The sequence below is a fragment of the Oncorhynchus gorbuscha genome, linkage group LG02 (genome assembly GCF_021184085.1).
Source record: "Oncorhynchus gorbuscha isolate QuinsamMale2020 ecotype Even-year linkage group LG02, OgorEven_v1.0, whole genome shotgun sequence".
In the NCBI taxonomy this organism is placed as follows: Eukaryota; Metazoa; Chordata; class Actinopteri; order Salmoniformes; family Salmonidae; genus Oncorhynchus; species Oncorhynchus gorbuscha.
The window spans coordinates 42,526,746-42,542,127 of NC_060174.1; the positions used below are offsets into that span (position 1 = coordinate 42,526,746).

At 43.8% G+C, this 15,382-nt stretch overlaps 1 protein-coding gene across 2 annotated transcripts in view; it reads left to right on the plus strand.

The window, feature by feature from the left end:
- Positions 1–15,170, plus strand: part of LOC123992833 (ras association domain-containing protein 8) — a 37,944-nt gene extending 22,774 nt beyond the window's left edge. The window contains exons 3-6 of one of the 2 annotated variants that reach the window (XM_046294389.1): positions 1,415–2,232; positions 5,226–5,423; positions 7,922–8,072; positions 14,169–15,170. In XM_046294389.1, the coding sequence (XP_046150345.1) occupies positions 1,415–2,232; positions 5,226–5,423; positions 7,922–8,072; positions 14,169–14,290 (1,289 nt within the window). In that variant the 3' untranslated portion in view covers positions 14,291–15,170. The remainder of the gene's footprint in view (positions 1–1,414; positions 2,233–5,225; positions 5,424–7,921; positions 8,073–14,168) is intronic. The other variant, XM_046294399.1, reaches the window with a different exon arrangement.
- Positions 15,171–15,382: the final 212 nt, after the last annotated feature.

Consider the following 15,382-nt stretch of genomic DNA (forward strand, 5'->3'; position numbering starts at 1 on the left):
TCTACCAACTGAGCTACAGAACCACTAACTTGGAACAAGTAACATGAAACCAATAGCTGTCAAAATGATCTACATGCATAATATACATCATTGTAAAACATGAGATGATGTAAATTAGTCAATGCTACAGTTCTGATTAGTTTTGAACAGAAGAAAATACTGACTTTACTAAAACAATTCTTCAGTGGCTCCATGCATCATATATAAAATAAATGACACCGGGGCTTGACACAATGATCCACTTTGACCAACTGCATCACACACGATTGGATGACTCATCATGAAACATGTACATGAGTAAATCATCTTAAACAACTCTATACATAATGAACGTCAGATAGGAAATGTATTACAGATGCAACACATTGAAATTCCATGTAACCTAACCTACAGTATTTACCTGTGAGACTTTGGTAAGGTAGGCTACTGTCTGTCACCAAGCCATAGTTGATTGACTGCGTACCAATATGGCCCAGTGTTACATAGTAGTACTCAAGTATAGTGACAGTGAAGAGGATATACTGATTCTCTGTTGTAATGTATTGCGCCGCTTGTATAAGAAATGGTGGTTAATTAAACTCCAATTTGAATCAGGAGCTGTCTTACAATTCGGCTTACTGCTGAAAACTAATATTTGTTCCTCTCCTCCAGCCTACACCTCAATCTGGTGCTGTAGTGAGAGATAGAGAGGGTCTTAGTCAGAAACCCCCTCCATCCATCCCTCCATCCCCCTCTCTCTCAGTGAGAGGAGAGGAATGGAGCAGACTGTATTGACATCACTTCCCATTAAGCGTGGGGCAGGCGAGAGGGAAAGTCTGAGTCATCTCTCCATCTCTCGCAGGCAGGGGGAAGCAAAAGCACTGACGAAGCCCCCTCTCCTCCCTCCTGCTACTTTCCATATAGAAATTCCTATACACAGTACAAATGTCTAATGACAAGATTAATGTTAGGTTTTTAGGGTTTATCTCTAGTTGGGGCCAGCACTGGAAAGAGACTGTGTACTTCAAGGGGTTTGCCTCAGTCTCTTTGACCTTGTTTCTTGTGTGAAAATTGGAAATAAAAAATTAAATGTCCCACTAAATTAAAATTTTCACTAAAGCAAATATCATATTACCTAAAATAAACTAACAGGGTTATTAAACTATGTTAATAGATAGATGTTAAATTATTCAAGGCTCTTATACATTCGCTTTTCGCTTTTTAATAGCTGACGATGCACTGATACTTATCCTATTGATTCTCGTAAAATATGATTACAAAGAGAGCTATTATTCATATCAACTGATTTGTTAGTTAGTTTGTCAAAGTATATAGGCTGAGAAGACATACACATACAGAAAACTATGCACAAAGCATACACTAAAACATACACAAAAGCTGACATAACTGAACTTGTCCTATCTGTTTTTCCCAGGCCGAACTGGGCGCTATACACTGGTGGAGAAATGGCGGGACACAGAGCGCCACCTGGCCCCCCACGAGAGCCCAGTGGCATCCCTCAACACCTGGGGCCAGTATGCCGGTGACGTCCAGCTGATCCTGCACCGCACGGGCCCCTCCCTGACCGAACGGCCCCCCTCCGAGGGTCCCTTGCTCCGGGGTCCGGAACGCGGCCCACACCGGCAGAGCCTCCCCCCGCTCGCCAAGCTCCGCCATCCCAGTGAGCACGCCCTCCATCGCCGCGAGCCGCGCCGCAAGTCCCTCACCTTCACCGGCGGGCCCCGGGGCCTCCGGGACATCCTGAGTGGAGGTCGGGTGGGGGAGGTGAGAGAGTTCGAGGCCAAACGACGTCTCCTATTCCAGGGGAATGGTGGTAACCAGAACCACCACCACCATGCAGCAGCGGCAGCCACAGCGGTAGCCCCAGGAGGAGCAGTGTCCCCCGGCATGTGGGCCTGCCGCATGGAGGACCTGGTCAGACTGGTGGGGCTCCAGAGAGAGACTCTGGCCGTGCTGGAGAAGAGGCTAGAGGCCTACGAGGCTGAACTGCAGACCTGGGGGGGACGAAGGGGAGAGGAGGCTAGAGGAGCAGGGGGGCTGATGGAGGAGATAGTGAGGCTGGAGAGACGACTGAGGAAGAATGAGGTGGAGATGGAGGAAGAGGATTTCTGGGCCAGCGAGCTGCAGATTGAGCTGGAGAGTGAGAGGCAGCTGGAGGACAGGCTTGAGGAGCTGAGAGGGCGTCTTCAGTGTGCTCAGGTCGAGCTGGGGGACAGGATGGCTCTGGTACAGGTGGGTGGGACACACTTCGGATTTATGACCCATGGGCATTAATTAGATACGGTATGATCAAATGGCAAGGACACTATTATAGGGCCCCTAAATGTTACGATTTCTGTTGTATATTGTGTAAGGGGCTATGTGCTCTCAAGGAAAATAATGCATGATGTGAAAGGTGTGTGCCACGACCAGGGCCAGTCCTTGGAGACCAAAAAATGTTGCCCCCGCAAAACTAGAATAGTCCCAGTGAGCAAAATGTCGTTTAAAAGACGTATTTTCCAGACGTTGAAATTGTTAGATTTAATTTCTGAATGAAAGGTGGAAAGGTATTTTCCATATGTTTAAAATACATATATTCCAGGATGTTGAAAAGGCATCTTTTCCGGACTGTAAAAAAACATGTATTTTCTGGACAAGGATATCAAGGTTTTTTCTGTTCTGAATGAAAGTTGAAAATAAGTAATTTCTAGACGTCTAGGTTTGGGCCAAATCAAAGATGGTCCAGACCAGGCAAAATCTAAACCAAACAGTAGACATCTATTATTATTATTATATTATTATTATCTATGATTGGTCTGGACCGGACTATGCAGGTCTGGAACTGCACCAAAAAAAAGATGTCCAAAAGGCATCAGTCCGTGCTTACTGAGGTGTAGCCTACAGTGTTGCCTGAAATTGAATTTTAGGTATGCCCATCTCTCTATGTGGGAAGCCTACCGGTTGTAAAACACCAAACGTTCGGACAGGACCATAACAAGACGTCCAAAAGACGTCGGTTCCTGATTACTGGGGCGTAGCCTAAAATGTCAGACCGCAATAGAATGTTATGAATGTCCATCAATGTGGTAGGCCCACCGTTTGTAAAACAGGCATTGGCTTTATTAGTCCTGATTCCTGTGACTAATCAATTTGGCTATTTAAGCTCTGAATATCAGATACCCAGTTATCGCTAGCCTACTTGCAATGTATTTACACAGCAGGAAATGCAGTATTTTCTGCATATTTTCTGGAAAAAAGTATTTTCTTTGTCACTATGATAAGATTATCAAAAATTGACGGACACAAACTTGAAACCACTGATCATGAAAATGTGGTGGAACTCCTGGACTAAAGTTGTGTTTGTCCATTAGATATTATGCATTTTACGTTGACGTTTTTTATTTATTTTTATTGAGCGCCATCTCATTACATCCATTTTATCTCCAGCCTGTAGGCTACAGAAAAGGCCACATAGTCTTTCTACCATATCCTATATCTGCTGCTTGAACGTTGGTGGAGCGCTGCAGAGATGCGTCTCTCCAACAGCACCATGGAGAGGCGCGCTGGGAATGGACAAGTAAAATAATTTCGCCCCCTGCCTTTGACAAGGTGGTCACTGCTTATCAAAGGGCGGTATCAGTGTTCACCTAAAAAACCCATATGCCACTGGTTGAAAGAAGTTGTCATTGTTTTTGGGCAGAATTGTGTGAGGTTTTATGTATTGTTGGAGTTCCGTCTTTGTCAGTTTTGCTCAGAACATGCCGCCCTTGTCAATTTGCCGCCACCTTATCATGCCTACTGAGCGGGCCGGCCGTGGCCACGAAGCATAGCGGAGTGGCACTAACCTTTTGCAGAGTGCCATTATATTCCAGAGAACACATACAGCACCAAGTTGATTATCCCGCTTACACCACGGCTATAATTTAACACATTACTGAGTTAATTTACCTGTACAAATGTGTTGAACATCCACAAGTTGCTAGAAAGTTTACTGGATAGCCAAACAGATTTGCTAGCTAAGCAAACCATCAGTCCTCCTAAATATTAGCTAGCTATAAAAATCGAATTCAACAATGCCAATAATGTTCTCAATTCGACTATTGATAGCAGTTGGTTATTGTCGTGTTTTATAGCGAAATAATGCACACTCTAGAATGCTCTTCAAGGAAATCAGAAATTAGTATTTAACAATTCCGGCATAGTATAATTAAGCAATAAGGCACAGGAGGCAGTGATGTATTATGAATACAGTCACAGGTAAATGTTGTTTTTCGGCGTGACATATTTAAAATAACAAGGAATTACATATTTTCATTAAAATGTTATGTTGATAAGTCAATTCATACAATTTTATTCTTCCACCATCTGGTTATCTGGTTGTTTGTTGCTACAGACCAAAATAAGTTACTAGCTATGCAAAATAACTGGTTGTCTGTCTGTTCTAAACAAAATGGCTGCTATGCCTGCTCGATAGTTAACATTCTGGTCACATGCTAGCTAGCTAGCCAACTTTCAGCTTATTTTCTATTGATGCGTGATTTCAACTGGCTCAGAAAAAGTTCGTCTGTGCACCATTCACTCTATTTATTATACTACAGAGAAGGAAATTAAAAAGTGAAACATTGTTTCCGAGGTCAAACAGACAGCGAAGCTTATATTAACGCCCGCTGTACCAAACTAAATGCTAGGCTGGAAGCAAGGGCAAATAATGTGCAAGTTGGGATAAATAAATAAAGAGATGACTCAGACATGATATTCTTTATGGAGGCGCAGTGATTCAGATGGAACTTAGGTGTGTCTCTGTGACAGCCAATACAGCACGGCTTGGAACGCTGTTCATCCAATCAGTTTTATAAATTGTTATAATCAAATAACATTAAAAGTGTGCAGGCACCTTGCATCATCATTTGAAAGACAGATAATGCATATCCTCTCTCTGAATTTCTTGCTGTGCCTTTCTATGCACTTCCATCTAAATCAGGGTATCCCTTACTCGGTCCTGGGGCCCCACCCAGGTTATGTTTTTTGCCCTACCACGACACAGTTGATGCAAATAATCAAAGGTTGATGATGAGTTGGTTATTTGAGTCAGCTGTGTAGTGCTAGGGCAAAAAAAACTAAATGTACACCCAAGGGGGGCCCCAGGACCAAAAACCGATGATGTAGCTAGGGTGCTGGGAAGCATATGTTCCCCTAACCATCTCCTACTCCTATTGGTCTAAAACTCAAACCTGTCTGTGTGTCAGGGTGTAGAGGCCGGTCTGGAGGAGGAGCGTCTGCAGAGGGAGAGACAGGAGACTCAAAGGGTGAGCGAGGTGGAGGCCAAGGCGCAGGTACTCAGAGCCCGCACGGAGCTCAAGGCCCAGGACAGACAGTCTGTCCAGCTGGAGAGCAGCTGCAGAGCCGTGGACAGGTCCCTCGGCCTGAGTGGCAAGAGACTGCAGGTCAGACACATGTATTAACATACACACACGATGATGCATGAGCATACACATGACAAAATGCATGTAGAAACACATATAGTGCTTCTACATATACAGTATACAGTACCTACCAGAAGCATCCCAGAAGCAAAGCCACTGCAGGGCAATCAAAGCCTGGGATTTGTTTTAAATCAACTTAACCGCAAAGTTTATTTAAATCAAATTATGATTTTTTTTTAAATCTAATCGTCAAGAGCAGCTGCCAAAAAATAACTTGATTCAGCAAGCATAAACCTGGCCTACCAAGGCAGGGATAAAAACATGAAATCATAGCAGGTACGAATACAGTAGCTCACTTAGAATCAAACACATATAAAGCCTGGCTTACCAAGACAGGCATGAAAACATTAGTCTAAGGCATAAATAAACAGTATTCAGGCTTACCTTTCTTGTGTTTCACGTTTTACAGCAGAAGATATAGACGTTCTACCATTTATCCATCACTCATTCAATAGCCAAGCATGCTCAAAAGTAAATAGACCGGTAGCCTATTTAAATTATTTTACAGTATGGTTAGGTACAGTATTGCTGTGCGATAGGAGCTCAACATCATAACCTAATGTCAGAGCCTATCCCAGGGCAGGAGATCAAATATTTGGGCTGTAGCATTTACTTTAAATTGTTCGAATATACAATGTTAAGGGTGTGTACTGGAGGTGAAGTCAGGTGCAGGAGAGCAGAGTGGAGTTAACAGGCTCACTTTTTATTCCGGTCCAAACGAAAGCACATAAGACATAAATCGTTCCCAAAACATGGAACATAAACAAACGTTTGGTGCATAACAATACCCACCAGGTGTGTAAGGAACAGGACAAAACAAATGGAAATATGAAAAACGGGAGCGGCGATGGCTAGAAAGCCTGTGACGTCGATCGTCGCCCGAACAAGGAGAGGAGCCGACTTCGGCGGAAGTCGTGACAACTTGTAGAATGTATGACCAATGTTTGGCACTCGCTATAGGCAGCATGCATTTTTTTTTTAATAGCTAGGTTAATATTCTAAAATAAATAAATAAATAAAATCCTCATAAAAACATTGTCCCACCAGAGATGTATTTCCTTTAAATGTACTTGTTGCTGATAAAATTCTGTGCGTGATGAGCTACTGCATATAAAAACAACTTTTGCAGTTAAATTTCCATGAACCGGATAAAAAAATACAAGTTAAATGGGTTTCAACTCTACTGATGGTTTTGTCACAAAACATGTGCGTTATATATCAAATGTGTCCACACTGGTATTGGATAATGCGCCTTAGCCAACAGCTGGCGTATACAGTGCTGGAATAGCCTACATGACTAGATTATTATGGACAAAATACTGTTTTTATTTGTCAAATGACAACCAAACATCGATTATCATGTCACCAGATTAAGACCATAGATATTTATTGGAAAGGAGCATCAAGTTAATCAGCTTTCACTTTCAACACCCTGTGAAGTTCATCATCATTTATTTAATCTGTAGTCTAACAAACTGCATGCTTTCCCAAATCATAGGGGGAGGACCACACAGACTTGTCATTGCGTGACTCCAAGTTTACTCCGATATGATAGTTATTTCCATCACCATTTCTCACAAAATACATTTTACAGACACAAACCGATCCCAGCTTGTCTAGCGTATTTTGTTTTGTCTACATTTGGAAAGTTTACCGACAAATTTGCTGTTTCCTCAGGCCTGTCATGACATTTTTTAATCTTGCATTAAAACGTTGGATGGAAACCTGGTTAGTGAGATTGAACCATTCTGCCCACACCTACTGTAAATACAAATGTGAGCAAATTTGCCATTTCTTTTAGAAACGGTCATGGCCCAGTTACATCAAATTTGTACATTTAAATCATTTAGCAGACACTCTTATCCAGAGCGACTTATAGGTGCAATTAAGGTTAAGCACCTTTCTCAAGGGCACAAACATATTTTTTCACCTAGTCGGCTCAGGGATTCGACCTTACAGTTACTGGCCCAATGCTCTTAAGTGCCCTAAAAAGTTGGTTTGTATTACAGTCATTTAGCAGACACTCTTATCCAGTAGTGAAAACTTAAACTTTCATACTGGTCCCCCGTGGGAATCAAACCCACAACCCTGGCATTGCAAGCACTATGCTCTACCAACTGAGCCACACAGGATCTCTAAACCATACAGCAAAATAGGGCGTTTTTGTTACTATGAAAGGTGAATGGAGGACTATTTCTAGGCAGGGTTGTAACGCTCCTTCACGAGCGCATAAATATAATACGTCTGATTTATCAATGAAAACATGCGAATATGTTGCATGCAGATCCTAGAATCTCCACATACGGCAGAATTTAGTGAGAGTTTTTGCATGTTTGGTAAATGAGGCCCCAGGAACAAAGGGCCAGTCAGTTTAGCTGCAGGCAGATTATACAGTAGAGTAAATACAGATGGCAAAAATATAGATTTATATCGTTGATCAATCTGTATCTCCCCTTCAGGACATGCAGCATGAGCTGGAGCAGCTGACCAAGGAGCTGAGACAGGTCAACCTGCAGCAGTTTATCCAGCAGACTGGCACCAAGGTCACCGTGCTGCCAGCCGAGCCCAGTGAGGAAGAGGAGGAGAGTACTCACACCGGACAGGGCACAGGTAATTTACGTCAAATGAGCTAGATTCATAGATCCTCTGTGGGTGCATCCTCCCTATCCCCAATATCATAATTACAGTCATGTCTCATCGCTGCAACGGGCTTGGGAAAGGCGAAGGTTGAGTCACGCGTCCTCCAAACACATGACCCGCCAAGCTTCCTAACACCCACTCGCTTAACCTGGAAGCCCGCTGCACTAATGTGTCAACGTAAACACTGTTCAACTGAGTCAGCCTACAGGCACGCGGCCTGCCACAAGGAGTCGCTAGAGCGCAATGAGCCAAGGAAAGCCCTACTGGCCAAACCCTCCCCTAACCCTGACGGCACTGGGCCAATTGTGCGCCGCCCTATGGGACTCCCGGTCACAGCTGGATATGACACAGCCTGGGATCGAACCCAAGGCTGTAGTGGCGCCGCAGCACTGCGATGCAGTGCCTTAGACCGCTGCGTCACCCGGGAGGCTTCTGCGATTTTTGAACTTTTGTTCTGACTACTGCTCGTGGTCACATCATATTGCTGAGTATTGCTTATTCATTGAAAGGGCAAAATCATATATTATGTGATTTATTTCTGATTAATTAAACATAACGCCTAACAAACTTGTCCACACTGAATAAAGAGGCATGATTGACAACTTCATGACACTGGCTGCATCTCTAAGCACTGTGCAGAAGGTGCATTCACGTGCCGTGTAACTTGTCGGGCGACATTTTCGTGCAGCACAAGAGCACAGATTTGTGCATAAAATAAAAAAACTTCAAATGTTATCACGTTGCTGTCACGCCATCTTCTTTTCATGAAAGAACACCATTCTGCTCTTCCACTGCTCTGTTTGCCAGGTCACTCAATCAGTCCCACTTAGGCAGTTCTCTTTCACTGTGTGCCTGCTGAGACAGGATGACTCAGCTACGGAGAGGAAGGGGGGGGGACCATGCAGTGTGTGCCTGCTGAGATAGGATGACTCAGCTACGGAGAGGGGGGGGGGGGACCATGCAGTGTGTGCATTTGTTCCACCCCCTCAAGTGGCACTTATGGTTTCCATGCCAACGGCTGCCTAGATACGGCTGCTGGCATGCCTAGCATCACACACTCCGCCAGCTCAGCTCTCCCTCTCTCCCTCCATCATCATATCCCTCCGTCATCATATCCCTCCATCACTATCTCCCTCCATCACTCTCTCCATCCCATGCTCAGCAGTTTCTGTGCTGATGGACTCAGTGGACTGTAGTCTTGCCTACCAAGAGGCTGGTCTGGCAGAGAGAACAGAGTTAGACAGAGAGCTAAGAACACTGTGAACACTGAGGCTTGTCAAAAGGCTATGGGAGCATACACAAACAAGCTATTCTAATCACCAGGTGCTCTTGGAGAACCTTTGAATACCTTAGGAGTTCAGTCTCTTTATATCAATCTTGAATTTTAAATGGGTTTTGGAAGTGTAGGATAGTGCCCAAGTGTTCCATGTTAAAGACTGTAAAAATATTTTTTTTATGCACCAAACCAGACCCTGTTAAAATATCCTCTATATCAACTTACGTAACAGTACACCTTTAAATCCCACCTCACCCACCAAGTTTTTCCAGATTACTTTTCCAAATGTTTTTTTATAACTGCATGACCATGTGCTTAGCATTACCTCATGTAAAGAGGTTGCTCTTGTATTTATATTAGACTTCATGCTAATGGTTTTCCATTATGTCAAGTAATGAGTTTAATGTTCATGTCCTTCTAATAACCTAGCAGGACATGTGTGTTCAATCAGCAAGAGCCCTATGTTTGGCCATTAAGTTAACTGTTATGGCTGGCTTCCTGCACGGCTCAACGCTGACACCGTGTGGTCAGATCTAGTAACGCATAGAGGAACATGCATTCAAATCTGAAAAGTGGATTTGAGGGTGTCCTTTTTTAAAGCAATTGTAGTAACTTATCCTCTCTCTCTTTCCCTCTCTCTTTCTGTCTCCTTCTCTCTGTCTCTCTCTATTTGTATCTCTCTGTCTCTCCCTCTATCTCTCTCTCAAGAGCAACCCCTTTACATGAGGTAATGCTAAGCACATGGTCATACACAGTTATCAAAAAAAACATTTGGAAAAGTGATCTGGAAAAACTTGGTGGGTGAGGTGGGATTTAAAGGTGTACTGTTACGTAAGTTGATATAGAGGATATGTTTAGAAGGTCTGGTTTAGTGTATAAAACAAATATTTTTACAGTCTCTAACATGGAACACTTGGGCACTATCCTACATCTCCGAACTCTTTTTAAAATTCAAGTTTTATATAAAGAGACTGAACTTCTAACTTCTAAGGAAGCACCTGGTGACTAGAATAGTTTGTGTATGCTCCCATAGCCTTTTGACAAGCCTCAGTGTTCACAGTGTTCTTAGCTCTCTGTCTAACTCTGTTCTCTCTGCCAGACCAGCCTCTTGGTAGGCAAGACTACAGTCCACTGAGTCCATCAGCACAGAAACTGCTGAGCATGGGATGGAAAGAGTGATGGAGGGAGATAGTGATGGAGGGATATGATCCCATGGGGGAGAAGTACGAACAAATATGATAAATGTATGCACTCACCACTGTAAGTCGCTCTGGATAAGAGCGTCTGCTAAAACACTTACATTTTAAATGTAAAACAAAATGTGATGATGGAGGGAGGGAGGGAGGGAGGGAGGGAGGGAGGGAGGGAGGGAGGGAGGGAGGGAGGGAGGGAGGGAGGGAGGGAGGGGGAGGGAGGGAGGGAGGGAGGGGGAGGGAGAGCTGAGCTGGCGGAGTGTGTGATGCCGGGCATGCAGGCATCCGTATCTAGGCAGCCGTTGGCATGGAAACCATAAGTGCCACTTGAGGGGGCGGAAACAAATGCACACACTGCATGGTCTCCCTCCCTCCCTCTCTCCCTCCCCCTTCTCTCTTTCCCTTCTCTATCTCTTTCTTTCTTCCTCCTCTCTCTCAATTCACTTCAAAGGGGCTTTATTGGCATGGGAAACATATGTTTACATTGCCAAAGTAAGTGAAATAAACAATAACAAATGAATAGTTAACATTAAACACGCACAAGTTTCAAAAGAGAAAGACATTTGACATGTTATATTAATATGAACTACAACAGTGTTGTTACAATGTGCGAATAATTGAAGTACAAATGGCAGGGGACAATAAATAATAAGATAAACATAGGTTCCATTTACTTGTGTTTCTGCTCCACTGGTTGTCCTTTTCTTATTGCAACAGGTCACAATTTTTGCTGCGAGGATTACAATCGGTTGTATTTATGTATATTTATGGTGCGGCAGTTAGCCTAGAGGTTATGAGCGTTGGGCCAATAACTGAAAGGTTGCTTGTTCAAAGCCACAAACCAACTAGGTGAAACATCTGTCTATGTGCCCTGTAGGAAGGCACTTAACCCGATTTGCTCCTGTAGGTCGCTCTGGATAAGAGCATCTGCTAAATTACACAATTGTTCATGTATCTCACCTAACAGAATCAGAAGCTTATCAATATTTGTTTTCAAATCCTTTTTGGGTCCCTGTAATCTGAGGGAAATACAGTGGGGCAAAAAAAGTATTTAGTCAGCCACCAATTGTGCAAGTTCTCCCACTTAAAAAGATGAGAGAGGCCTGTAATTTACATCATAGGTACACTTCAACTATGGCAGACAAAATGAGAAAAAAAAATTCAGAAAATCACATTGTATGATTTTTAATGAATTTATTTGCAAATTATGGTGGAAAATAAGTATTTGTTCAATAACAAAAGTTTATCTCAATACTTTGTTATATACCCTTTGTTGGCAATGACAGAGGTCAAACGTTTTCTGTACGTCTTCACAAGGTTTTCACACACTGTTGCTGGTATTTTGGCCCCTTCCTCCATGCAGATCTCCTCGAGAGCAGTAATGTTTTGGGGCTGTTGCTGGGCAACACGGACTTTCAACTCCCTCCAAAGATTTTCTATGGGGTTGAGATCTGGAGACTGGCTAGGCCACTCCAGGACCTTGAAATGCTTCTTACGAAGCCACTCCTTCGTTGCCCGGGCGGTGTGTTTGGGATCATTGTCATGCTGAAACATTTAACATTTAAGTTATTTAGCAGACGCTCTTATCCAGAGCGACTTACAAATTGGTGCATTCACCTTATGACATCCAGTGGAACAGCCACTTTACAATAGTGCATCTAAATATTTTAAGGGGGGAGGGGGTGAGAAGGATTACTTTATCCTATCCTAGGTATTCCTTAAAGAGGTGGGGTTTCAGGTGTCTCCGGAAGGTGGTGATTGACTCCGCTGTCCTGGCGTCGTGAGGGAGTTTGTTCCACCATTGGGGAGCCAGAGCAGCGAACAGTTTTGACTGGGCTGAGCGGGAACTGTACTTCCTCAGTGGTAGGGAGGCGAGCAGGCCAGAGGTGGATGAACGCAGTGCCCTTATTTGGGTGTAGGGCCTGATCAGAGCCTGGAGGTACTGAGGTGCCGTTCCCCTCACAGCTCCGTAGGCAAGCACCATGGTCTTGTAGCGGATGCGAGCTTCAACTGGAAGCCAGTGGAGAGAGCGGAGGAGCGGGGTGACGTGAGAGAACTTGGGAAGGTTGAACACTAGACGGGCTGCGGCGTTCTGGATGAGTTGTAGGGGTTTAATGGCACAGGCAGGGAGCCCAGCCAACAGCGAGTTGCAATAATCCAGACGGGAGATGACAAGTGCCTGGATTAGGACCTGCGCCGCTTCCTGTGTGAGGCAGGGTCGTACTCTGCGGATGTTGTAGAGCATGAACCTACAGGAACGGGCCACCGCCTTCATGTTAGTTGAGAACGACAGGGTGTTGTCCAGGATCACGCCAAGGTTCTTAGCGCTCTGAAAGACCCAGCCACGTTTCATCTTCAATGCCCTTGCTGATGGAAGGAGGTTTTCACTCAAAATCTCATGATACATGGCCCCATTCATTCTTTCCTTTACACGGATCAGTCATCCTGGTCCCTTTGCAGAAGAACAGCCCCAAAGCATGATGTTTCCACCCCCATGCTTCACAGTAGGTAGGGTGTTCTTTGGATGCAACTCAGCATTCTTTGTCCGCCAAACACAACGAGTTGGGTTTTTACCACAAAGTTATATTTAGGTTTCATCTGACCATATGACATTCTCCCAATCTTCTTCTGGATCATCCAAATGCTCTCTAGCAAACTTCAGACGGGCCTGGACATGTACTGGCTTAAGCAGGGGGACACGTCTGGCACTGCAGGATTTGAGTCCCTGGTGGCGTAGTGTGTTACTGATGGTAGGCGTTTGTTACTTTGGTCCCAGCTCTCTGCAGGTCATTCACTAGGTCCCCCCGTGTGGTTCTGGGATTTTTACTCACCGTTCTTGTGATCATTTTAACCCCACGGGGTGAGATCTTGCGTGGATCGCCAGATAGAGGGAGATTATCAGTGGTCTTGTATGTCTTCGATTTCCTAATAATTGCTCCCACAGTTGATTTCTTCAAACCAAGCTGCTTACCTATTGCAGATTCAGTCTTCCCAGCCTGGTGCAAGTCTACAATTTTGTTTCTGGTGTCCTTTGACAGCTCTTTGGTCTTGGCCATAGTGGAGTTTGGAGTGTGACTGTTTGAGGTTGTGGACAGGTGTCTTTTATACTGATAACAAGTTCAAACAGGTGCCATTAATACAGGTAATGAGTGGAGGACAGAGGAGCCTCTTAAAGAAGAAGTTACAGGTCTGTGAGAGCCAGAAATCTTGCTTGTTTGTAGGTGACCAAATACTCATTTTCCACTGTAATTTGCAAATAAATTCATAAAAAATCCTACAATGTGATTTTCTGGATTTTTTTCCTTCTCATTTTGTCTGTCATAGTTGAAGTGTACCTATGATGAAAATTACAGGCCTCTCTCATATTTTTAAGTGGGAGAACTTGCACAATTGGTGGCTGACTAAATACTTTTTTGCCCCACTGTATGTGTATCTTATATCGTCGTACATTTGGCAGGAGGTTAGGAAGTGCAGCTCCGTTTCCGCTCATTTTGTGGGCAGTGGACGCATAGCCTGTCTCTTCTTGAGAGCCAGGTCTGCCTGGCAGCCTCTCTCAGTAACAAAGCTATGCTCACTCTCTCTCTCCCTTTCTCTCAGACTTGGTTCCTCTGTCTGGTTCCCTGAAGCGTCCCGTCTCCTTTCACCCGATGCCTGGTCACCTTCGGGTCCTGCACAGTCCGCTGACATCTGGCCTAAACCCAGAAGGGATCTACGTGTAAGAGAAAAGAGGGCACACTTGGGGTGGCTTTGTTCCTCTGCTAGATGGACACCTGAAAACACCCTAAAGGCAACCTGGTTCCACTAAGACCTGATCCCAGATCTGTGTGTGCTTTAGCCAACTCCTCAACACCCAGTCACTCCTAGTCAAATAAGTTGGCTAAATACAGATCTAGGATCAGTGCTAAAGGATTCCCTGTGATGTGACATCCAAGTACAGGTTACCTCAGTAGCACTCTCCGGTCCATTCTCTGTTCTGTTACCTACATATCATGGAGAACAGGAACACTTAAAGAGATCATATTGTTATAGGTTGTTGTGTACAAGCACTCCAAGTCTCCGACAAGGGCCAACATATGACGATGATAGCTCCATTGATGAAGGAAAAACTATTGGTAACATATCTGACTGCAGGGTGCTTGAATGGACAGACAGAGATAGTTGAAATAGACAATATAGCAACAGACATGAGCACCGTGTGTCATAGCCCGAATGGTTTTCTGTCTATTTAAACCTTGGAACTAAAAGTGATGCGTCATTATCATCATCAGCGTCATCATAGTTTTCATCCCTTGAAGGTGTATGCAATTACTTTATTTTCATTTTAATAAATAAAGACATTTTTAAACGTTCATATTTTATCCATTATATCAACATACCGTAAAGTGGTTTGATACTATTTTTTATGAATGTTTGCATTTTGGAAAATATCGCTCCAAACTGAAAAACTTGCTGTTGAAATCTGTGAACTACACACTGCCAGTCCAAAGTTTGGACACACCTACTCATTCAAGGGCTTTTCTTTATTTTGACTATTTTCTACATTATAAAATAATAGTGAAGCTATGAAATAACACACATGGAATCATGTAGTAACCAAAAACGTGTTAAACAAATCGAAAATACATTTTATATTTGATATTCTTCAAAGTTGCCACCCTTTCCCTTAATGACAACTTTGCACACTCTTGGCATACTCTCAACCAGCTTCACCTGGAATGCTTTTCCAACAGTCTTGAAGGAGTTCCCACATATGCTGAGCACTTTTTGGCTGCTTTTCCTTCACTCTGTGGTCCAACTCATCCCAAACCATC